The 26,021-nt window shown below is 41.6% G+C and overlaps 2 protein-coding genes across 3 annotated transcripts in view; both read left to right on the top strand.

Annotated features, from left to right (window-relative positions):
* The first annotated feature begins 1,125 nt into the window (after positions 1–1,125).
* strn4 (striatin, calmodulin binding protein 4) lies at positions 1,126–19,117 on the top strand. 2 transcript variants are annotated; one of them, XM_034700864.1, is made up of 18 exons: positions 1,126–1,649; positions 10,356–10,459; positions 10,608–10,684; positions 10,829–10,907; positions 11,044–11,229; positions 12,118–12,295; positions 12,385–12,541; positions 13,096–13,191; positions 13,549–13,667; positions 13,767–13,942; positions 14,013–14,060; positions 14,145–14,266; positions 14,366–14,533; positions 14,625–14,765; positions 14,892–14,990; positions 15,084–15,170; positions 15,703–15,891; positions 16,495–19,117. In XM_034700864.1, exons 1-17 carry the CDS (start codon positions 1,332–1,334, stop codon positions 15,870–15,872), a joined length of 2,325 nt encoding a protein of 774 aa, XP_034556755.1. In that variant the 5' UTR covers positions 1,126–1,331; the 3' UTR covers positions 15,873–15,891; positions 16,495–19,117. The 2 variants fall into 2 exon arrangements, with proteins under 2 accessions (XP_034556755.1, XP_034556756.1); XM_034700865.1 differs by having other exon boundaries at positions 1,174–1,649; positions 13,573–13,667; positions 16,495–18,841.
* Positions 19,118–22,250: 3,133 nt separating this feature from the next.
* The window catches only part of prkd2 (protein kinase D2), a 40,677-nt gene continuing 36,906 nt past the window's right edge, over positions 22,251–26,021 (top strand). The window contains exon 1 of the mRNA XM_034701183.1: positions 22,251–23,321. Within this exon, the coding sequence (XP_034557074.1) occupies positions 23,001–23,321 (321 nt within the window). The 5' untranslated portion in view covers positions 22,251–23,000. The remainder of the gene's footprint in view (positions 23,322–26,021) is intronic.

The following is a 26,021-nucleotide window of genomic DNA, read 5'->3' as shown; positions in this document are numbered from 1 at the left end:
CAGCACCCCCGACTTAAGCCAGCTCCAGAGTCACTAACCCTTCATGTTAGGGAAAACAATTTAATGAAAGTTCAAAACGGAAACACAGGTGTAGATTAATTCGGCTGACTTTACCGTCGTCAAACCTCCCTGCTCACAAAATGGCAGGAAATGAACTTCCCTAGCGACATGTTCATTGTATTACAGCAAACATGGCCCTTTATTTGTCACCCACATTGGGCTTTTCCAATTGCAACCACGAGAAGGAGGAAAAAGATCCGGGATACACAAAATAAAAGCCCTGCAATAATATTTCAGTCTTGATTTAATGTATTGACTTTCCATAGTCGTGTTTCGGTGTGAGTGGAGCAAACGTCTCACAGTAGAAAACTACGTAGAAAATAAAGCATTGTTTAATAAAAAAGTCTATGAGACTCCCACCCCGCAGGTCCTTCATCCCATCTGTAATCAGACTGTTTAACACCAGCACTGCTGTGTCTCGTTAATCAGCTGTTCTTATCTTTCATTCCACTACATGGAAGTTACTATGTGACTTGGCACATTCACAAATAACAACTGTATCCATCTGAATCGCACTGTTCTTCATACTGTGTATGTTTGTTTTTAAATAACCTGGTGCATTTTTTATCGTGCAATAACTTACCTTATGTATTTATCAGATAGAAGTGTACATAGTGTGTATATATCTGATTCAAGATTCATAGGTTTTTATTGTTAATTTTCACTATATATACGAGACATACAGGAAAAGCGAGATGCTTTTTCTCTCGTCCAGCTTTTAAATATCTAAAATTTAAATATAAAATACAACAAAATATAATAAAATAGTTTTATAGTATATAGTTATATAGTTGCCATATTTTATTTCATTTTACTTTATTCTATTTTATTCTATTTTATTTTATTCTATTTTATTTATTCTATTATATTTTACCCTTGTCATCACTCTTATCATTGTTATTATATTGTTTAACTATGTTAGTACATTGTTGTATTCTCCTGTCCCGTGTTGTAAGCTGCTGTAAAAAAAAAAAGAATTTCCCCCAATTGGGAACCAATAAAGTATATCTTATCTTATCTTATCTTATCTTATGGTGTTTGAAATGTTTTTCCTGACTCAGTTTTATTTTGAAAGTGTGAAAGCGGAAGTGTAGTATTTACCACCTGAATAGTAATTTTGCTCTGTGCGTGAGAAAAGGAAGAAAAGAGGGCTGCCTATAGTGAAGCGGTGCTCGTCTGGAAGGAGGGTTCGAGGTACTTTTTCATTATTATTGTTCACACAGTCTGTCCGTTTACACCTCCTTATACTGGCGAGAGGTTGAACGGCTAAAATGGAGGCGGACAGATCCGGCGGAGGACCAAACCCGAACTCCGGAGGCGGCGGCGGCAGCAGCAGTGGAGCGGGGCGCAACCCAAACGGGCCCAAAGCAGCACCGAGCCAGGCGACATCAGCTGCGGCGACCGGGGCGATGGCAGCAGCAACGGCGATGGCAGCAGCAGCAGCAATGCCCGGGTCGTCGCAGAATCGGGAGCTGCAGGACGGTGACCCTGGAATGACGCTTCCTGGGATCCTGCACTTCATCCAGTACGAGTGGGGACGCTTCCAGGCCGAGAAATACCGCTGGGAGGCTGAGAGAGACGAACTCAGGGTAAATGTGCTGATCATTTAGCATGCATGTGCGACTTTGTGCCATCAAAAAGAGCCGGGACGCATATTGCAGGAGCCCGTTAAGTGCTGGCTTGAGACAGTACACATACCCTACAATCAATCTGTTTCAGTATGACAACATGCTAACAGGCTAACAGTACACTGTAATAGTGTATTGACCAGGATGTAACGCTACCAGACAGACAGACAGGGAAAGGAAGGGACTCCGTGACCGCAAGCTGACCACAATAAGATCAGATAAGATATACTTTATTTGTGCCCCATTGGGGGAAATTATTTTGTTACAGCAGCTTACAACACAGGGGACTACAACAATGCACTAACATAATTTAAAAATCTAATAACAATAATAATAGCAATGACAAGGGTGAAATATAATATAATATAATATGATAAATTGAAATGAAATAGAATAAACATAAATGAATGAATAAAAATAAAGTAAAAATAAAATATGGCAACTATTACAGATATATACACACTGTGTACACTTCTATCTGATAAATAGATAAGGTAAGTTATTGCTAGGGATGCACCGATCCTACTGATACCGATACTAGCCGATCCGATCCCGGTACCAATTTAATAATCTCTATTCCTTAATGTGAGGATAGAATCATGTTTTGGCAACTTCAGGCTTTTCTGACTTTGTAAACCAAAATAAAATAAACATTTTTAAACTGACAGTATCATTATTCAAGAGATTATAAATACGTACCAGCAGTTTCGTGAGTTAATCTTCATAACCAACAGATATTACAATTCAACTTTAAACCTCAGCAGTGGATAAGAGGAATTCCATATTCTGTATAAAAAAAAAACTGCTTCAAATGAGAAAATAAAAATATGTCAACATAGTGTTTCCCACTGAGATGAATAGATCTGCCATATGGATCGGCATTATATATCGGCCCCTTGTCACCGATATCCGATCTAGCTTTTTGAGTCTGATCTAGCCGATGTCCGATACCAGGATCGGATCGGTGCATCCCTAATTCAGATGGATACAGTAGTTATTTGTGAATGTGCCAAGTCACATAAGAACTGCCATGTAGTGGAATGAAAGCTAAGAACAGATGATTATCAGGACACAGCAGTGCTGGTGTTAAACAGTCTGATTGCAGATGGGATGAAGGACCAATGCACACACAGAAACCGAAATGAAAGGAATTGTATCATCATGATGGGGAAAAATCAGAGCCCTCACCCCTTAATGTCCTTATAATCATACAACTCACTCAGGAAGACAGGCTGCATAACAGAGGTATATCATGACACACCACTAACGCATCAGATTATCCTGCAAATTCAAAACGTAGTTCAACTGAGTATAGGCGTGGCTACCTGCTCTGTCTCATAGATAACAATGCATCAGAAACATGGAAGAATACAAACACTGTGTAATATCATTTTGAGTGAAGGTTTGTGTGTAGGATTTGAAATCACTGCATCTGGGAAATGTGCTTATTTGTTATGGTGTTTGTGTCAAATTCAAAGGAAAGTGAGGAAGTAGATGGATGTTTGATTTTTATTTGTTTACCATTAAACTTGCAGGGATGAGAAAGTGATCAGACTGACCTTTTAACACAGGTTTCTGTTCTCATCATGCTCCTCAGATGTTTAGATGATTTGATGTCAGAGCTATGTTTCAAACAGCGATATAGGCTTTCCATGGGATGGCATGTTGATGCTGATTTTATTCAATTATATTGAAAAAACAAACATTTGTTTTTAGTTCCCCACGAAAATAAACAACAACAGACGTTACTTAATTCTATCTCTTATCTGCAGGTTCTTTGGCTTTCAGCTTAGAGAATTTACACTACAACCTATTTAACTTCTTAATCTCCCCAGATGAAAATCTTTGAGGCATAATCTTAACAAACATTGGTCAGTAGTAAGATCTGCATCTGTGTTTTTGGCAGCTTTATAGGAAATGCTTATTTAGACTAAGGGCTTAAAAGATTGATGAGACTGAGTTAATGCAGCTGTATTTTTCAGATTCAGACATTTTGACTGACTTAGATTGATGCCAGTGGAGAAGCACCATCCTATCAACATCTACACTTTAGATTGAAGTCAGAATGAATGTGATTACAGCATGTGCTATAATGTAAGAGGGCCCACCATCCATACACATGCCTACATGTAGCTTTTATTCCTAAAGGTCATTGGTTTGAATCTGTGAAACATCTAGAAAAATCTATATGAATGTGTGAGTCAATGCTATAGATATGCCCTTGAGCAAGGCATGAGGTAGCCAATAGTTGCAGTTATTCAGTGGCTGACAGCAGAAGACAGAGGCTGTACTATGCAGCCTCCCTACATGCATGTGTGTGACTGTGTGAGGTAGAGCACTGCTGGGCCAGAGTGTGCTTACTCATCAAATTGTTCCAGGATTAAGAAAGGTTAGGGAAACATACAGACATTCGACGGTCTTTTGGCTCTGCATTTGGGCGAAAGGGAAAATCAGTTCATCTTTTTGCTTCTAAGCTCATATGTGGCTCGTCTCGTAGCCACATTTTGCTGTAATTAACTATCTTCTGGAAATCCTACGCTCGACAAACCCACAGGAACACATATCACTGCCTCTCCCTGTCACTCTCTTTCTCATTTTGCCCCTGACTCAATCCTACGTAGTTATAAATAGGATCCTGATAAAATATGGATGAACAATAACAAACAGGCCTCGCTCGCTATCGCTGCTTTTACAGTCGTGTGTGGAGAAGAGCGTGAGTGGAAGTCAGAAGTGGGCTATCGCTGTGTCCGACATGCCATTAGTACTTGTTGTGGAACTTTTGCGTGCATGTGTGTGTGTTTGCTGCACATGGTCTGGTTTCACGGGTACAATTAGCACTATGTCCTGTGCTGAGAGAAAGCGCAGATCGCTTGAGTGCCAGGCTGAAACATTGACCTAGCTTACATTTTAACACCCACGGGCCACAGGCCTCTGGCTTTTGTTGCTAGCATGCTCGGCTCGCAGGGCTCTCAACATGCCAGATAGCATGCCCTGCCTGGCTTGTGGTGTCCTGTACAGTTAGTAGTAAACTGTTTATGGGCTCACATGTCGCTTGTATGTCTTTATTAAGGCAAACAAGGGAACTATAATAATAATCCTTTGACAAAACCATCAGCACCATTTGAGAGATTAACACTATCATGTTGCAGCAGTGTGGATGTGTGCAATTGTAGCCCGGGACCGCATAACATGTGTCGTCTCTGTGAGTGTGTTCTCGGCAGAGAAAGCCACCTGTGCTGTCATGTCTCCTGTGACAGGCTGGGTATGAAGCCCCCCCCTTCACGCACACACACTCAGGGCCAGGTGGGACGTCCCAGCGACAGCATGAGACAGCAGCTCAGGAGACAGGAGGTGGCCGTGGCCTTTTCCCCCCCTCTGCTTTTTAGACTCATGAAAAGCTTTTTGCAGTGTAATCCATCAAACCACACTACTACATTGCTGTGTAGCAACAAGCCTGAAGTAATGAGCTTGTCCTCATAATAATTTAATTCACAAACAGACGGCGAGTCAAGTTGCTACACTTATTCTGCAGGGGGAAAGGGCAGACTCTCACCTGTTCCTTGTGATATTTTTCTCATTTTCAGGTGTTCATTCTTCATTAACCATGTCAGTAGATGTGAGGAATAGATTATTTGTGACCTACATGACACCACTTCCTGTTGAGTGTGGCCCCGGGGCCCTGGGCACGCATCTCTAATTAATAACTCTATGCTCTTAGCCATGACACACATATATGACATACATATGTGCTGCATTATGAGTACTGTGTGTGTTTCTCCCACGCAGTACTCCCATTGTTGATTCCATCCCTCCCTTTCGTCTGTGATTCACTTGTTATTGTTTGATCTCTCATTTCCAAACTCAGCTTTTACCCTGAAGCCTAAATAATCCTCATGAATAGATAACTTCTTCTCAACCACAATAATGGCACGCAGTATATTTTCACTACTCATGCTTATCAAGCATCTTCCAATGAACCCACGCACCGAGACAAACGTTGTAGGATGACCCTCTCAAGCTAAACGCTACACTGTGGCTACAGTCCTACGCACTTCGTCAAAGCTCACTGTCCCAGAAAAGTTCACTGCTCTACTTGTTGGCTCATGGATTCCCTCATGGGGATGAAGGGATGAGACGATGGGGGGTGGCCAGTGGAGGAGGGAAAGCTGCCCTTGACCCCGTTCTGCAGCTTGCAGAGAGGGACAGGCAGAAAAAAAGGCTAAATGTGTCAGCCCTCTGTGCTACTACAAACTGGGGAAAGGTCAGCTGCCGGTAGGCCACATGGAGGGAAACACACCCACAGGAAGCAGAGATCAGGTGGCACAACAGGTTTTTTTTTTTGTAACAAGGTTCTTTTGTACTGTAATGTACCAACATAATCCAAAGAAAACCACACAGAGGCAATATGGTGGAAGGAGTTTGTGTGTAATGGCGTGTGAAATGAACCCTATAGATTTGTTTTTCTCCAACATGGGTCAGCTTTAAACACTTATTTCACCTCTTCCATTTAATTTAACCTGCACATAACTCAAGAGTTGGGACACCGTTTGTCCTGCTTTAAGTTCAAAATGTCAATAAGAACACCTTTCCTATCTGATGAAAGGACTGCCTTGTCTTACCTCTGTCAGTCCCACAGGTGAGCAAAACACAAGCCGGAACCAGCAAGGGGCCAGACAAACTGAAAGCTTAGGGCAGTACAAATACAAGTGTGTTTTAAAGGAGTTTTGTTTGTGTGTGAATTTCCTCACTCACAAGCTCTTCGTTGTTGGACCTTATTTTACATGAAAGCTAGTGTGAAAGCTGCATTTGTTCCTGTCTTTACTAAATCCAGTATGTGCTTTGGTTATTAATCCACTCTTAATTCATATTTAACTCAATGAACCTTGGTACCTTTCCACTTTAAAAGAGAAGTAATGTACTATAGAAGTACAAGTTAAATGAGGTCAGGGCAAAAGATTGAGAAGTTAAGCAACATAGACTGACATACAGCAATAAACCCTTTGACATAATCCCTCTGTATTGGCTTCATTTATAGATCAGAAAAATACAATTCTTGCAGTGTGCGGCCATGACAATGTTTGTGCGTATGTGTGTGTTTGTACTTCATACACAATGCAGCCTTGTCACTTATCTTGGCAAACAAAGCAGGGTCAGGGATTTGAGGATTTGGGCAGTAGTGGGAACCCGTGGCTCTTGGAACTCAGTGTGACACTAGATGGATGTGATGCTTATCTGTGTGTGTGTATGTGAGCAGGTTGTAGCTCGTCTGTGGGTGAGTAAGCGCAGAAACGTGGCCCTGCCCCTTGAGGATGTAGGAGAAGACACATTCCATTGAGAGGTGGAAATAAGGAACACTTAGTTTCCACAATAGTTTACTGTAAGATTTGTTATTCTGTTTTGATGGGTTTTTTTGTCTTTTTTTTCATTTAGCTAAGCAAAAGCAGCATTTTTAAATTACATTTTTTTGTGTGATTTTGACCTAAATGACCTTCCACAAAGCAGACGTCCATTGGTCTAGAGCTAGTTTTCATTCCCCTTTCCCCATGGCTTCTTGATAGGTTTCTTAAGTTTGAACCATAAGAAACGTCTATATCCGGTCAAAGCTCAAATGCTAACCTTATTTTTGCATTTAACTTGAAAGATGCCCCTTTAACGAGAATGGGGAGTTTTCCATTTGTAAGACCATCTAAGTTTCATCTGTTTTCAACTAGGGCTGGGCGATAAATCAATAACGATTATTATTGTGGTATAATTTTTCTCAATATAGATATAAGAAATGTTCGATAAGAATGTATATATTTACACCTGTAGTTACAACCCCCCAACCACTGGAGAGGGAGGGGAGCTCAGGTGTCTTAAACGCTAGTTGCCACCCAACATTAGACAGAATAAGACGATGGCAGTGAACAGCCAATCATGTCGCAGAGTAAGAGGTAGGTGGGCTCAGTAGCTCAGTCCATAGGGACTTGACAGTCCATAGGGGTGACTATGGGTTGCCGGTTTGAGTCCCAGTATGGACAAAGTTTGGCATTGGTGGCTGGAGAGGTGTTGGTTCACTTGCCTGGGCACTGCAGAGGTGCCCTTGAGCAAGGCACCGAACCGCCAACTGCTTGGGGTGCGCTGGTTGATGGCAGCATCCTCACTCTGACATCTCTCCCTAAGTGCATGTCCACTGAATGTGTATGCATTGTATGTATATACCAAAAACTGTGCGTGTAGCATGACCGAAAAATAACACAAATGTGAAAACAAGATTTCCCCCTGGGGATTAATAAAGCTTCTTCTTCTTCTTCTTCTTCTTCTTCTTCTTCTTCTTCTTCTTCTTCTTCTTCTTCTTCTTCTTCTTCTTCTTCTTCTTCTTCTTCTTCTTCTTCTTCTTCTTCTTCTTCTTCTTCTTCTTCTTCTTCTTCTTCTTCTTCTTCTTCTTCTTCTTCTTCTTCTTCTTCTTCTTCTTCTTCTTCTTCTTCTTCTTCTTCTTCTTCTTCTTCTTCTTCTTCTTCTTCTTCTTCTTCTTCTTCTTCGATTGTTGTAAATGTAAATCAAATTCTGCAGATTATCTCATCATGAGAAAACTAAGAATCTACAAACTAAAACTTCACAAAAATCTCATCTTACACAAAAGACCTGCTTCCTGTTAGCACTGTCAGAAATGATGGATTCAAGAAGTCTATCAGTGAACTAAATCTAGATACAAACTAACAAACCGTCTTCAACTTTCATTCAGGGGCAAAAATCTGCCTTCAAATTTAAATGAAATAATGATTTGATATTTATCGTGATAATTATCGGCATTGACTGATATGAAAAATGTTATCGTGATTACATATTTTTCAATATCGCCCAGCTCTATTTTCAACCAGATATTGTTTAGCACCCAGAAAGTACTATACATGCTGTTTTAGTTTAGCTAAACCTTACCCAGCCCTGTTAGTACTTTAGCATGTTGTTAACAATTTATGCCTGAAAATTGAAACATTTTTTGCTTGCTCTGCCTATATCCTGATAATCCAGTCTTATATTTACTATGACAGGACAAAAAACATACTTGAGTGCAGCTAAGCTAACATTTCTAAGCTAACAGTGTGCCAGCTGGAATTACCAAAAACATACTGTAGTCAGAGCAAATCTATGTCATTATGTTGGTGTTTTATGCTAGACTAAGCTGATTCTTCCAACATTTGAACAGACTTGCAAGCTATTTTATATATTACAGTTTGTGTACAGCACTTAGGCTATGTGCCAAGCTAACAAACTGAAGCCAACCATGCTAGCTGCTTTTATTATCACACAATTGTGGCAAATGGCACGTTTTATTTATCTGTTTTTTACTAGACTGAATAGATTTTTACTGTATCACTTTTCTTTCTGGTGCATTAAAAGACATGCTGCTTTTAACTTCTCTTTTCAGTGCACATAAACAAGGTTAATTTAGTTGTTATTTGTTCCCATTCGTAGGGTCTTAGATCATGTGAAAGAACGAGACCTCTCCTCAGAGCCTTGGCCAAGTCTCAACCACATATAGTTATCTGTATTTCAAAACCGCTGGACCGTGCCTGCAGCGCTGACAAGCTAGCTTTGTGAATTATCTCCCAAATTCTCAGATAAGCATATGAAATCACATTGCATTAATCAGGATTACTCAGCAGCAGCAGCCGCAGTAGTAAGGTTTACTTGGCAGATTATCCTGTATTCCACTGGCCCTCCGAGCTGGTTACATGACTGTGTGTGTGTGTGTGTGTGTGTGTGAATATGAGTGCGCACTTTCCTGGTGATTGACTACCCTCTCAAGTAGACCGAGTACTTGCCCCGTGAGATATTGTTTTTAGACTGTTCTAGTTTTGCTGAGCTGCGTATGCGTGTGGGAGCAGACTCGTGGACACACACTGAGGCGTGCAGCGGAGCAATGGACTGTAAAATAATCAGTATTAGGCTCCAGTGCCACTTAGCGCAGAGAGAGGACAACAGGGAGAGGGGGGAAGACAAAAAACTACACTACTCACCTGAATACAAACCCTGAGAGCTGAAAGGGGGCTAGCCCTTTTTATCCTGATTCTAACTGCGATCGTCATGTTTTTTTTCAACTGCAGCATTTTTCTTAAACTAAAAATAGTGCAAACCTGTGTTCACACACACATCAAGCCCTTTCTTCTGACTGATTCTCTGAGGAAAGAACATGGGCAGAGAAAATCCTCCCTTTTAAAGCTGACGGTGTCATCATTCTTCCTCTTATCACTGTTTTTCTTTTCTCAACTAAACCTTCAATTGTTTTACAAATTGCAAAAGTGGGTGTTGAACAACTCTTTCCTCAAGGTACATGTTTTTTCAGTGAGGAAGGAAACCGTCAGAAAACAGGAGGGGAAGCCCTCATAGGAAGGATGTGTTTTAAAAATAAAAAAAGGGGTATTTGAATTTGGGCAGTGTGTTTGTGTTTTTCCTCAATGGCAGATGTTCACAGAAACCTTGGTTAGAAGAAGTTAAAAATAAAAGCCTGGCTTCACAACCCTGTACTTACTCCGACTTCTCAGAAGTCATGCTCTCCATGTCAATCTTATTTCCTTCACATTTACAGCAAGTTACAGTGTTCTCAAGGTGTCTATATTAATACATTTTCTTATCGTTCATACCAGTGTGTGAGTGTCTTAATTCTCTATGTATATGTGTTTTCAGGCTCAGGTAGCATTCCTACAGGGGGAGAGGAAAGGGCAGGAGAATATGAAACAAGACCTGGTGAGGCGGATCAAAATGCTGGAGTACGCCCTCAAACAAGAGAGGTAAGACAAATGCCAGGGAACTTTCCCATGTCCTCTCTCTGTAATCCGCTCACCCCTCTGTCCAAGTGTTTGGCATAGTGATTTGTGGAGATATTTTCTTCTGTTTGCTTACAACTCTGCCCTCTTGTGGCCTCTTCTGTGGTTGCAGGGCCAAGCACCAGAAGCTGAAGACAGGAAATGACCAGAGTCCTGGAGACAAGAAACCAGAAACAGAGGCAGACCAACGTAAGTGAAACAAGCTCATATATATCATCTTTTATTGAAGATATTATATAACCTACTGCATTCACTGCTGTACTCCTGGAGCTTTTCTCCTTCTCTGCTCATGTCTTGCCGTTACATCACTATTGACCGAGCTATTTTCTGTAGTTCCCAATGGGCCAGCTGAGTCTGACTCTGAGCCAGCCAATCAGATGTCCTGGAAGGAGGGACGTCAGCTACTACGCAAGTAAGACCTCTTGGTCATCAGCTCCTTTTTATCTCGCAACGATGCTCGTGACCTCCATCAGTACTTTTTAATTAGCTTTTTGCTCGAGTCATTTGTGCTGGTATATATTTATGTGTGCTGCTCCCTGTGAATGCAGATATCTAGAGGAGGTGGGTTATTCAGACACCATCCTGGACATGCGGTCGAAGCGTGTGCGCTCATTGCTCGGGCGTAGCAGTCCCGAGGCTAACGGGCCTCCACCCAGTGACGCCTGTCCCGAGCCAGAGCCCCGAGCAGGGGGAGAGTCGTTGCTGGTCAGACAGATAGAGGAACAAATAAAGAGGTGAGATGGTGGGAGAGGATGATCCACTGATTTCCACTGATTAGAGTGTGACGACACAGCTGATGTCCACAGATAGCAACACAAGGAAAATCCAGTAGTCATACATTTTCTGAAATAAAAATGACTTTATAGGCTCTTGTTTGCTTAATATATTTATTTTACACCGTCTACTCTGTTACTGACACTTGAGTTTCCCCGTTGTGGGACGAGTAAAGGACTCTTTTATCTCTGATCTTATTTTAATAACAAACTTAACTGTACAACAACCAACTGTATAAAAATCTTGCAGATGTTGTGATAAGTCTTTGAGGCTAATAGTAACACAGTAATCGTGTACAGCCACTTAATAACAGCAGTCTTATTTACAATTATAATCATTTTGTGCACAAAATTGGCTTTAAAACATCAAAAATTAGCATGTTAGTAGGAGACAGTGATCCTATTTTGCATAGACCCTATAAACAAGGCAGAGTCGTGTTCCACCTGTTCTTTGCTGTGATTTTTGATGTTCATCTGAGACATTTCATAGGAAATCTGAACACCTTTTGTAATAATCTATAGGCGGCTTGTTTACAGCTTTGAACAGCACTGTGCCAGATGTTAGAAATTAAAAACCTTCACCAGACAGAAAACTCAGGCAATCTAAGTCTGGCTAAGAATAAAGCAGTTGTGTTTATTATGAAAATGTTAACATGAGAGAGTTCATCATTATATTATGAGGGAGTTTTGTACATTTGTGCCATGAAATAAGTTAGAAAATAGCAAAGTCCCCCCTCAAAAGCAGGAGAACAGGAAAGATGTTTAAAAGGCAGTGCACCCTCTCTCACAAGTACACGGTGAGGCTACAACAAACAGCAGGAGTTGTTTACATTCTGTGTGTGTTTACAGGAACGCAGGTAAAGAAAGCTCCAAGGAACGTCTGGGCGGCTCGGTGCTTGATAAGATCCCCTTCCTTCACGGTTGCGAGGACGACGACGAAGATGACAGTGACGAAGAAGACGACTTCCAGGGCATGACCACAGACTGCATTGACGGACCACGAAAGAACAAAAAGTCTCGTGTAAAGGTGAGATTAAGAAACACGAGATGTGATGATTGGAAGATGAGATGTTGATGATCAACGTATTTAACCCTCTGCTCTGCTGTCATGTTCAGATGGGTTCAGAGCCCATGACCACAGACCTGGACCCCGAGGACGAGGAGGACGAAGACGACTCGGAAGACGCCCTCAGTGAATTTGACTTCCTGGGCTCTGGGGAGGATGGGGAGGGGGCGGGAGAGGCACGGATTTCGGGGGACGGACGGGAGCTAGGTACGCTGTTGCCATAGCAACACCATCAGCACCAGCACTGCCAGAATCACTGCCACCAGTGTATCTGTCTCTTTTACCCCCACCCCACCCCTCCCTGCCTCCCTCTCCTTGCTCACCTTTTTATCCTTTACTTCTCATTGTGTCTTGGCATCTCCTCTTGTCAATAAAACCAACCTCTTTTCCCAACCACCTGTCTCTCTGTCCTGTTTCACGAGCTGTCACTTCAGTCTGTGACTCTTTACAGATGTGTAGCCGTCATCTCTGTCTTTAGATGTACCTTCTGTCCTCTGGGGTCATTTCATAGGTTATCACGCATGCTGCCTTCTCTCTACACATTTCACTCTGAGTCATATTTACACTGTTGGCCTGTGCTTTTATTGATTTCAAACTCTCGCTGAAAAAAAATTGAGTAAAAATTGTGCGCCTGTTGTGCATTTAAAGAATGAAGTACTTTTGCCTCTCTGCCTTCGTCTGTGTCTAATCTGTCCGTCCACCCGTCGCCCTCCTCTCTGCATGACTGGATGTTTTGTGACTCTCTCCTCTGCCGGGTTCAGAGAACCGCAGGAACAAGTTACAAGGCATGATGTCGGACTTCCCCCCTAAACCCAGCCCGCCCCCCTCTGTATCGGGACAGGCTCGCTCCGGGGAAGGTAAGACTCTCACAGCAAACATGCCCCCCAAAATACACAGAATATGCTCCCGAGGTAGTCCCCCCTTTATCCTGTCTGCAGGATTGTGGCTGAGAAGTGAGTTAAATGCTGTAATGTCTCAGTTTGGTTGAGTTTTAGAGACTGTGTAGGAGTAAACCTACAGTTAAAAGTAGCTCCTACACTGATAAATTTGTCTACTTGTTCACAATGTGGGTGCAAGGTAACAGAAAGCTACTTTCTTGCCAAAGAGATGTCGGACTTATAGCTTTACATGGCAGTTACTCCAGCCTGTGTACATGGAGAGCCATGATGTTATGTCAAGATTCAGTAGTAGCTCCTTCTATCTCTAACCTGCAGGAGGCGCCCTTGGTTTCTCCTCAGACGTCTTCATCATGGATGCAGTCGGAGGAGGAGACATGAACCTGGGTGAACTGGCTGACCTCACTGTTGCCAATGATAACGACCTGTCCATGGATGTAAGGACACATTCTGCTCTCGTCAAAACACAGGACATTCAATCCAACCTTCACGCTCACGCTCACAGTGTTTTTTTGTTTTCAAATGTGTCTCATCAGATGCAAGATAACAGAGAAGAGTTTAAGAAGACGTGGAACCCCCGCTTCACACTACGCAGCCACTTCGATGCCATCCGCGCTCTGACCTTTCACCCCAGCCAGGCGGTGCTACTCACAGCGTCCGAGGATGGAACGCTAAAACTGTGGAACCTCAACAAGGCCATGCACTCGAAAAAGTAAGAAAACTTCAAACTCAGCTGAAAAACATGAAATGAAGAAGCAAACTTAAACTCTGTCCCTCCACAGGAACGCAGCGTTGGACGTGGAACCGATCTACACATTCAGAGCACACAGGTCAGTAAAGTACGAACACAAGTCCAGAATCCTACATACGATGAAATGCAGTGCAGTTATTAATGCCATTCCTCCGTGGTGTAGTGGAGCTGTTCTGTCCCTGACCATGGGCGAAGACGGAGAGTCATGCTACAGTGGAGGACTAGACGGATCTGTCAGATGTTGGAAGATGCCAGACCTCAACGTGGATCCTTATGACAACTACGGTCAGCCATCCTCAACTGCAGATTTAAAACTATTCTCCTCAACCTGTTATAGTATTATTCATACCTTCAAGCTTACTCCTTGTGTGTGTGTCCCCTCAGATCCAGGCATTGAAAGCAGCGTACTCGCCGGTCATGAGGACAGTGTGTGGGGTCTAACCTACTCCGCCGTTCACCATCGTCTTGCTTCATGCTCAGCTGATGGCACCATTCGCATCTGGGACCCTCAGAACTCATCGCCCTGCCTGTCCGTCTTCAACAAAGAGAGAGGTATGATGATATGTAGAATATAAAGATCCACTTTTCAGCTTCCTGTTGCATGTGCAACCTGCAATCATGTCTTCTGTCATTTTTCTACCAGAGCACGGAACACCCACCTCAGTGGCATTCGTGGCTACTGACCCAAACCAGGTGGTGGTGTCATACGACGTAGGTGAGACGCTGCTCTACGACCTCAACACAGAGCAGAGCACCATGGCACTAGAGACACAGACCAAGGATGGTACGGAATCAAACCAAATACTCAATATGTAACAAATTAAAAAAGTTAAAGATATAAAATTACAAAGATTATTGAGAGATAAAGCAGTTTTGAATTAAGACAGGTTTTTTTGTCCTTGCTTTGCAGGCAGTGAGCTCATCAACCGTGTGGTCAGTCACCCGTCTGAGTCCGTCTCCATCACTGCACACGAAAATCGCACCATCCGTTTCCTCGACAACAAGACAGGTATCTGCATGGACTGTCTCATTTGTGTAGAACTAATGAATAAATGTAAAAATTAACACATGTTAATACATTTGCATTTGTTTTCATTTTCAGGTAAAGTGGTTCACTCGATGGTAGCTCATCTGGATGCTGTCACCTGTCTCACTACAGACCCTAAAGGCACTTACCTCATCTCTGGCAGTGAGTACACTCGTCTTAACGTTTCTCTAACATGCCTGAATATCTTATTACTGAGCATCCTTCAGCATAAATCCAATAATTTATGAAAAAGTTAGAGACATTAAAGCAGAAGTAATGAAATACTCATTTTAGTGGATGAGGGGAAAAAAGGCAAGTTGTAAACGGTTCAGAATACAATGTATATTGTTCCCTATATAACACACATCGGACTCAGGAAAGGGAGGGGCGTGTTTAGATAGAATGACACTCTTCGTACATTCTGCCGACTTGGCTCAAGTTTTACAATGTTGCTCACTTCAGAGGAAGCTGTGCATTCAGTTTAGTTTGGACAAAGATGTGAAAGATTCCTTTACATTGTGCTCTGCTGTGATCTTTGCCCTTCATAAACCCTTGTCTTCGTTCCCTCTCTCTCTCTCTCTCTCTCTCTCTCTCTCTCTCTCTCTCTCTCTCTCTCTCTCTCTCTCTCTCTCTCTCTCTCTCTCTCCTCTCTCTCTCTCTCTCTCTCTCTCTCTCTCTCTCCCCCCCCCTGCAGGCCACGACTGCTCGGTGCGCCTGTGGATGCTGGACAACAGGACGTGCGTGCAGGAGATCACGGCTCACAGGAAGAAGCACGACGAGGCCATCCATGACGTCGCCTTCCACCCCTCACAGCCCTTCATTGCCAGCGCTGGCGCAGATGCACTTGCCAAGATCTTTGTCTGACAGCAGAGTCGTCGTGTTGGTGGGTTTTGTTGGGAACTTTTATGAAGGTCTTACAAAAGTCCATCAAAATGAAACAAGTATGCGTATGTGCATATCTCTATGCTTTTCACATACTGATTCAAAGTAGTATGTTTCTTGATTACCGCTAATGCAGTAATTAATCCTAATGCAGAGCTCTGTGACATGCACCCAAAAACAGGAGATTAATAACGTTTTACATAAAATAACACAACTTAATTTAGTTTATTTAATTACTTTGTGACAACCTATGAAGTGATTCTGGTCTCATATTTACGAGATTGTGGAAAAGGCCACTGCACACCCTCAGGAAAAGTAAGTTATCAGAGGGATCTGGATCTTATTATCACGAGATCCTAAACTTGTAATAAAGGGACTATTTTCCCTCTCTGAATGCAGTGTGCCTCTATACTTTAAATGAATTTAATTTTTAATATCAATTTACAGATTTTTTTCAGACTTTTTTTTGTTTCATACAGTGTTTTTTAAATTTGTTTTACAGCTCTAAATCTGTAAAATTCTTCATCACAAGGGAGCAGATAACTTAACTTATTCTACTGGTTTCATCAGCCTTCCTAATCTTCTTTTGTGCTTTTCTTTTTAGATTTCTACTAAAACAACAGGGCCAGAAGACCCTGAAGACTACAGTGGACGTATTCCACCTGCTTACACACACTCTCACACTCTCACACACTCGTCCTGCACCCCACTGGCTGGGTCATCGCCACAGGACGCGCCCTCTCCTCGTAATCCCTCCCTGTCCTCTGATGCCTCAGTGACTTCTTGTAATACTAACCACACTGCTTTTTTATAACTTTAAACTCCCGGCTGCTCTGTTTTCCAACACTTTTCTACACTACAATATCTTTTTCTGCTCCCTTTTTTTTTTGGGTCAGTATACCAACTGTCGCGAAGCACCTTGTGTGTTTTGTTTTTGTGCGCTTGAACTGCTAACACACTACCCATATAACACGGACTACTACGGAGGAAACACGCACTGCACATCACGTATCAACACATGTCATGTGAAATCTTTTTTTAGGTAGTTAACAAAGTGCTTGTGGCTAACACACATACGAAAGCATGACTAAAAACAGAAACATTTCCCAGTGTGGGCAGAGAAACACCTGACTAACCTCTTCATTGGGAATCAATGTATTACATTCCAAAGATACTGGCGGATAGAGTGTGTGTTTTGAGAACTAAGCTGTGTGTGTGCGTGTGTGATGTGAGGAGTCGCTAGCCAGTTGCTAACTAGTGTTTGAACCAATAGCTTTAATTTCAACTTAACGGCCAACACACCAAGTCACACTGTTTGTTTGAGTACCTTAGCGTCCCTATGACTCTGCCTCTGATTAAGTGTGTGTTGGACTGAATGTCACTCTGCTGTACAATGTAATCAGCACATTTCCAGTATCATGATCTATTTCTACAGTATGTACAGTATTGAGCTCCACTCTGCAGACTGATGCTAACACTCTCTTTGCTTTTTACTTTACATAAGAGTGGGCATGTGTGAGTGTGTATGCACTAGTTAAATCACGGTGCTATGAAAGACCTTGTTAGTCTTGAGTCAGAATCAGGGACCTGTTATATGTGTGTTTGTGTGAAACTCACTGGCCTCTAGATCCACATTACCTTTTGAAACCACATGTCATGGTTGAATCATTTCATTATCCGTCGTCACATTTTAGAATCACAGTCACAGTTCAGGTCTCTCATCGGAGGGATTCCTTTCAGGCTTGAGGAGAGTGTATAGAGTTATCTTTACTGTAGAGCGAGGACCACCTGACTGGAAAAGTCAGTCCTTCATTGTCGTTTCATCTAGGAGTGGGTGCCAGTTTGCAGGCAGGGCTTGATGTTATTTATTCAGGCTTTTAAAGACAGAAAAAGCCTGACAAAGAACCTTGCTCTTCTTGTTTGACGTGCATCAGTTGCGCATATTGTAGCACATTATCCAGAGAGCTGAGGGTGGGAAGCTGGTTTACTCTTTCTGAAAAGAGAAGCATGCTGGGAGAAATAGCTCCTGTGTAATAAAAAAAAGAGAGAGAGAGTCCAATAAAATTCAGCTACTTTGTCATTTCAGAAGAAAAAGAAAGCTGTGTGTGGATGTCCGTCCCTCACGTCCAGCTCTATCTGGGCCCCTTAATGGCTGATCTGAGTTCCAGTTATTTCACAGATGATTTGAATGAACTTACTTCAGGAGATTGATCAAATCTGGAGTAAAATCAGTTCTTTAAGGGTCACCCTCTACCTCTTGAAGATTACAGGGTCACACAAGAGGTCAGAGGTCTCTTCCAAGGGTTCAGATGAGCCAAGAGGTGAATAATTTGTGACACTAGTGCTCGAAGTTCAGATTTTTCTTATTGCTGAAACAGGGTGGTGGAGAAAAAACAAGAGAACAACCAGGTGCGACTGTATTATTGTACCTTTGCTGCTCATTTGGCTCCACTTTGCACTACATCGTATAGTGGATGCTCTTGCTGTGGAGCGGTAAGAAACAGGGTGCAGAAATCATGATCTGCAAGTATTTTTACTACAATCTGGAGTGTATACTACACGGTTTGAGCCTGTTAGAGCTCAGTTATAACACAGAGAGTCACTGATGCTTTCTGATCTATTGTTTTCCCTAAAGACAAATCAGTACGACACATCAAAAAAGAAAAAGAAATCGAAACAGAGGTTGTAAATGATGACTGGAGATGCCATTACGTGCTGTAAATGTCCATCATTTCCTTGTTTTTCTTTCTTGCATTTCTTTCGTTTGATTATGACTATGATTATTAAGATGTAAGAATACTGTAGTATCATAAGTGAATCATTCTTCCTTGCTAGGCATAGATCTTGCTTGTGATTGATAATGGCAATGTATAACTTGTAAAAAAGCAAAATGATTAAAAAACGTGAAAAATTCAGAAAAAAAGTGGGAAAAAAAAATCTGTTACCAGTCAGAGGCCAAGGTAAAGGACTCTCATTTCTTTGTGTTTTTATTTTTTTATTAGCAATTTATCACTGTGTGATATTTTGTACATCATATTAAGCTGTATTCAAACTATTTCCTCCAACTACAAGGGATGAGAGACCTGCTTTTTATTGATTTTGTTTTATTATATATTTTTGAACTGCATTCTAGCTTGTATCAAATGACTTTCTCTTTTTGTTTACGGGTCCCCTGTTGTATGTCATTAAGGAAGAAAAAACAAAAAATGAAGATTTTGTACAGTGAATTGAGAGTTGTCTTTGTCTTTTATATCTTCTCGGGGATACAAAGCTTGCATGAACAAGCTGACAGCTGATGGTAGCACCACTTTTGGCTGATTAAAACAACCCGAAGAAGTACTCTGATGTTACACTGCTCATACAGGGATACTCCAGAAATATAGCTGACCATTAGATAAAGGCTTGGGGACTTAAGGGTGGTAACAACATGGTGTTTAAACTATTGAGTGCAAAATACAGGCATTAACAATTTATCATCAGTTCCAATTTAGCAGGCATGACTGTGTCTTTCTGTGGAGGTCAGATTCAAAAGATATACAGTCTTTGACTATAACCATGAAATCTTACATTAAAGCTGCTGTTGGTAGGAATGGTGTAAAAGACATTACTTTTTTTTCTGCGAATAAAAGGTAACAAAACCCATCGGTACTTATCGGTAAGTGGAGTAATTTGAGACTATTCGGAAATCTCTGCGTTTTCCAATGCCTTTGTATCAAGCAATGTTATTATTCCCCTCATTCCCGTTATGACGGACCAATCCTAGGTAATCTCCAATCCTCTGTCCTGATTGGTTAAGGGGCGCTTACTACGTCCTCCGATTGGTTATGAGTCCGGCACTATCATGACTGCACACACCGATCTGTGTTGGGGGGCTAAGAGGAAATCTGTTTGGGAGGGATAGTGTTGACATTTGAAGTCCCTCTCTCTGAACAGATGTTTACTCTGTGACTACCAACAGCAGCTTTAAGGGTGGTAACAACATGGTGTTTAAACTATTGAGTCCAACTTATTAAAATACAGGCATTAAAAATGTAATTGAAGATTGCTAAAGTTAGAAGAAAAAAAAGAGGGACAGAGAATTTGAAATTAATCTATTCTTTTTTTTTGTCTCTTTCTTTTACGATCAGTAACGGGGTCCCCCATCTTTTCTAGAGATCCCTCTCCAGAACATTTTCAGTTTTAATTTAGCAGGTATGACTGTGTCTTTCTGTGGAGGTCAGATTCAAAAGATATACAGTCTTGGACTATAACCATGAAATCTTACATTAACATAAATAAGGACGTATTGGTTATAAAATAATGCCAATACAGCTGCATATGTATAGCACTTAATTGTATTAATATAACTACGGTATAAAAACGGTTTGGGCATTTATGATCCAATTAACTTTACAGCTGCAGACGTCTAATTAGTGACGTCACGTTTCTGATTCCACCTGAGACCACCGACGTACATGGTAATATGAAACTGAGATAACTCGAAAGACAATGAAATATCAACGCCTCTCGACCCGTTTAACTGTGTAAAAGTTGCCTAAAAAACTAAAATTTCTTCATATTTTTTCAAAGAGGATACACGCACTACTTAAAAGCTGCCTTCTTTTCACCGAAACTCTGCGGATTGATAAGGCAGCACTACATCGGTTTCCACCTGATAACACATTTTTGTATCGATCCGCGGATCACATGCCACAAGTGTTGAGGGTGATCCCAGATAACCTGTAACACCACTAATTGATACAGCACACTGACTCAGGTACTAGAGCAGTGCACCATTGCGTTTGAAGGGAAAATTCCTGCAAAGAAGAAACAGGTCGCCAGTATTTAATGGGTGTTTGACTTGCTCTCAGTTTGGCTGCCATTCACTCAAAAGAGCAGCTATCTATAATCTTTTAGGGCCCTTTATTCCTTATTAAATCTTCCTACTCTAAATGTTGTAAAAAATAAGAAACATGTTAAGTAACGTTTAAATTAAGCCCTCGACACAATAAGATATTGGCACTCATTTGGCACATGTGTAACCAGAGCCGTGGGAAGTGGCTTTAAGTTGGGGGTGCTGTAGTAAGAGGTGCAATTTTTTTTTTCTTTTTGCATTTAGGTTACTTATGCAACTGATAGGCTATAGCGCACATACATTTCATTTTTATTTATCTGGTTTGAATACAAGCTTTAAAGAGAACTTTTAATTATAAATTCACAAATTGCAACTTCCATACCTCGTTGTACAGCAAAGAGCATACCAGCCAAACCTGGTAAATCAGGCCCAACAGGCATTAAAGCGCATTGAACAGAACTTATCCAAATAAGTTGAAAATTGTTTCAACCTATTTATGCATCCAGAAAAAATTGTTTGATGCCTATTCCAACAATGGGTGCTGCAGCACCCTCAGCACCCCTACTTCCCACGGCCATGTGTGTAACCACATTTTAATACATTTCTGCTGAAATGTTGACATTCATATGTTATCTGATTACTGCATTAATTTTTTCCTATATTTTCTAATCTAATTTAAGACCAAAAGAAAAAAAGAAACCTAACCTATGGCTTCTTCTTTACTTTGTGATTAATTATTCAATGTAAAACTACACCAAACAGCGCCCTCTTGTGGTGGGAAATAGAATCCTAGGACATATGTTCTGCTGCTGCTTTATTACTTATCCCTCTTGTTTCATCATTGTACCAGCAGAGTGCATTACTCTGTTGTCATTTTCTTTTAACCAACTGCCAGTTGAAAGAAGTTTTCACACATATGATTCTGAGGGAAAGGCGAGCTGAATATTATAAATTGAATGTGGTCAGTAAAACCCATTAAGGGATTTATTCACGGCCAACCAAAGTTGTTTGGGAGGAGGGGGGGTTACAGTTTCTATCTGAATGCTTTCTATGTAACAAGAGATTAGTGTTGCAGAGTCACACTCATGCTAATGATTGTTGTAACCTGGCCTTGTTTACATGCACAGTAAGCAACCTGGTGTATGCAAAGTGCCATGAAAGTTCCTTTTTTTTTTAAACTCTGCATGGAAACAGCTAAAAGATGTGATCTTAATCTCTGCTTTTTCCAGAGTGTAGCTAGTACAATGTAAAGAGTGAAAGATGTCACATAAGAAAAATAAGGTTTTAAAGGAGGGAAAGAAAGAGGCTGATGAAGCATGAGGGAGGAGATGGGAGGGTGCTTTGAGCCCCCTCAGGCAGTGTAAAAGGATCTCAGGGAGGGAGCAAACAAGACCCACAAACCAAGGAAGGGAGAGAGAGGGAGGATGAGGAGGAGGGAGAAAAGTGGGAGTAGAGGGTGTCCAAGAGGCGGGACTTTCTGAGAGTCTATTGGCTCTCGTCTGTGTCAGTCATTTCACTTCCTCCTTGGCTGTGGCAAAGAGCACACAGATGAGAGGGCAGGAGGGAGGGAGGGAGGGTGGAGAGGGAGGTACCGCACAGCTCTCTCTCTGCTTCTCAGTGTGCTTTTTCACAAAAAAGACAGAACCAGGGCTGAAACTGAAACAGGGCAAGACTCGTAAAAGCAGAGCAGTGTGTGGCTCTCCTTCATTTTCACTGTTTCCTGTTTAAGGAGGCCATTTTGTACCTCAGCCTGGAAGAGGAGCAACGACCAAAAGTTTGCCTTTTGTTTTTCTTCCTTCTTCTCTCCCACGCCTGGGAGAGTTTCACAATCAAGTTTGGACTTTCTCCTCTGCAGAGCAACTTCTTCTGACGAGAGAGGTGAAGGAGGAGGAGGAGGAAAAGCAGCACAGGCAGAGTAGAGGGGGGAAGTTTTCTCCTGCAAGTGTGTGTTTCTTTTATGAGGCTCTACACACTTTGCTCATGCCTGTCATACCTGGGCAATAGGAGAAGTCTGACGGCGACAGACTGAGAAAGAAGTGGCTGAAAGGAGGAGAAAGATACCGCTTCCTGGATAAGGAGTTCTTCCTTGATCCACAGGGAGGGGGTGGACACAGGACGCAAGGAAGTGGGACTCTGCTCAGTGTGTGTCCATGTGTATGTATGTGAGTTTGAATGAGTGTGGGGTTTTCTGACAACTCTACACTGCACCTGGGCGTGTGTTTGTGAGCGTCTATGTTGATTTCTTCCAGCAGCCACACCACCACACAGGACTCTGAATGGCTAACGCTAGCCCGTGTATGTCTTCAGCAGGGCCCATGGCCCAGGTCTTCTTCCCTCCTGGGGGTTCCTCACCTCCAGGCTCAGCTTTGGTGCAGCAGGGCACCCCCATATCAATGCCCTCTACGCCCTCTCAGGCTGGTTTCCCTGTGATGGACCTGGCACCAGGGCAAGTTCCTATGATACCTTCACTGCCTCCCACTCCAGCAGGGATTTCCTTCATCATCCAGATCGGCTTGACCAGAGAATCCGTCCTCATGCCACTGACTGCTGACCTGGCCTATGTGAAGCAGATGGCCTGCTCCATTGTCGACACCAAGGTAGGAAGTGTGTGCATGTAGGTGCATGTGACAGGGGAGGGTGGTATATCAGGTAGAACTGGGCGTATGCTTTCTCCAGAATACTGTTTATGTATAATGCTTTCATGGCAAACTTTCATCTGCCTTTTAAGTTGTTTGTCAGGTGACTTGTTTTCACTCATTATTGTGTCAAAATCTCCCACAAAAAGCCTTTGTTTACACTCTCTTGTTCTCATAACCTAATGAAAGGGTTCAAATATGCAGGAAGACAATGTATTTTATGTGTGTCTGAGCAAATGTTCCAAATGTCACAACTTTTTTCACTCTAATTACAGCAATTATCATTTTCTCCCTCACACAGTGGGAAGAGAGCAGTATTCAGTCACGCTTTGTTATGACACTTTTCAGCACAGCACAGCAGAAAAGGGAGAATTGATGGGCTGAGGGTTTGTGAAAAAGACACAGTTAGTCTAATCTGGCTGTTCATGAATAGAAAAACACGTTTGCTGTGGTTCAAACTTAAGAAATACTCAGACAGCCAATTGCTGCACTACTTTATTTGAATTTCTCTGAACTTGAATTTTGGGATGCATTCACTTTTTTTGCATGATAAAGTAAACAAGTGTACATTCTTTGACTGAATAATCACGAGCAAGACAGACCTATTGGAATCTGTATTTAATATAATATATTATGGATAGATTAGGGCTATAAATTAACTTGTTATTGTAGAACATTAGTCACATCGTGAATCATGCGTTTGTCAAGATGCAAGGTCCAAAATGAATTTGATTTTTTAAAAACTGCATTCTATTTTTGTCCCTTTTGGCATACCGTAGTTAAGCTGCTGCAGCATCATCCTGCTTCTTGCTGCCGCCATGATAGAAAATAACGACACCAACACACTTCTGAGTGGACCATTTCCCTTAAAAAAAACCTTTCATACATCTCAGTTGAGAAGTTAAAGCAGTATGCACTTTGTGTCAAATGGAAATGAAATATCACAAACATAAAGTACAACAAGTTTGAGCTACTACCTAGAGGATAAGCATACACATGCAGCTAATTAGACCGATGTCAACGTGCAAATGCATCACAAAAGCCACTATTTTGCAGTTTTCAATGCACAACACTGTTTGCACGGAATAAGCACTTTGAGCTGTCTCCCACCTCTAAGTCATGGTTTCAGACCACACTGGTGGAGCAGTGTAGCCTTTATTTGAATAATATATCCAAAGGTAAAGATCATAAAGTACCTTTGATTGGATTTATTTGATTTCCCAATTGTAAATAATTGCTTTACATTGGTAATATGGACTAAAAACTGTTAAGAAATGCAAAATAATGGAATTTAAGACATGCAATAAAAATGCGGTTAATCGTGATTAAGCATTGAAATTCGGCGATTAATTGCGATCAAAAAAATCTGTTCGCTGCCCAAGTACAAATGTATAGATAGTCTCAGTATGTTTCTGCCCTTTTGTAGACTCAATGACCTCATTTTGTGATGGTCTGAAGTCTCTTTCACTTCTCCTCAATGCAACACGCAAGGCTTTGTGTTTCACACCAAAAGCACCAATCACATCAGGCCTCTTTCAAGCTTTTGCTGAGCACTTTTGATGAACTTTCTTTCTACTAATATAAAAACAATTTAAAGTGTTGTTTGATCTCCAGTCTTTCATAAGATGAAACGTTTACACCCTTTTGTGTGTCTGTGTGTCTGCATTGTTGTTTTTTTTGTAACACATCAGTAATCTTTCCACATTCACTTCCTCAACCCTTTTTTTTGTCTGCAAACATCTTAAATTTTTACCTAAATCATAGCCTTAAATGTTATGCTCAGGAGAGTAGCTTCTTTTTAAAATCAATCACATTTAATTTTTAATTTCACGCAAAAGACTTGTAGCCTCTTTAATGTGTTTGATGACTTTTCTGGTACAATGCGCTGTGACTGAAAGGTAGTTTTGCATGAGACATCAGTAAGGTTGGATGAGTACAAGACCTGTGGGAACATTTGTTTCAAATAAAGGCTTCTCTTTTTTTTAACTGAAAACTTCAAAAACACACATGTGCTGCAGGGTTGGGGAGGGGGGAGAAGTATTGACATCCTCTTTGCAACAGGAAGCAACGGGTGTTATGGGAAATATGGTCTTGTTTTTTGAACAGCCAGCGCTACTTAACTTTACTATAAAAGGCAGCAAATAGTCGCAAAGACGACTTCGACCACACTTGTGGAACTAAAAATGCATCAAAGAGATAGCCTCAACCTACATTTGTGATATAGTTTGTAGAGGGCATGTATTTGAAACTGCCGGTTAGCTTGGTAGGTGATTAGATTAGCAGATTTCCGCAGCCTGCTAAGAGCGGCTTTGTAAAAACTCCCAACAATTGCAAATATTCCAGGAAATACTGGTACCTCTCCGCAGCCAGCTTACCCACTCAGCTAATCTGTTTTTTCTGCAAACAGTCTTTGTTTTCCCTCTTCAACAAGTGTTCCTCTGTCACTTTTTGTTTTAGTTATCAAGAAAGGCTATGATTAAGATAAACCAATGCTTGGTCTCCACTTATCTGAGTAGCCTCACTGCTCTTAAAGTCAGGTTAGTAGCTCTGTTGTGCGGGCTTGCTTTCCATTTCCAGAGCTGTTGTAAAATTTAAAGCTCTTTCCTGGCATAGTTATCTGATTTAGAAATATAAAAGCTCTGCAAAATATTCATAACAGAT

This window comes from Notolabrus celidotus, chromosome 14, assembly GCF_009762535.1.
Source record: "Notolabrus celidotus isolate fNotCel1 chromosome 14, fNotCel1.pri, whole genome shotgun sequence".
Taxonomy (NCBI): domain Eukaryota; kingdom Metazoa; phylum Chordata; class Actinopteri; order Labriformes; family Labridae; genus Notolabrus; species Notolabrus celidotus.
Note: the sequence above shows the minus strand (reverse complement) of the source record. Positions and strands in the feature narration are given on the sequence as shown.

Coding starts and splice junctions, on each gene's coding strand:
- strn4 (XM_034700864.1), top strand. CDS start 1,332: ATGGAGGCGGACAGATCCGGCGGAGGACCAAACCCGAACTCCGGAGGC. Junction 10,908..11,043: donor GGACGTCAGCTACTACGCAA/GTAAGACCTCTT, acceptor CTGTGAATGCAG/ATATCTAGAGGAGGTGGGTT. Junction 12,542..13,095: donor GGGGGACGGACGGGAGCTAG/GTACGCTGTTGC, acceptor TGCCGGGTTCAG/AGAACCGCAGGAACAAGTTA.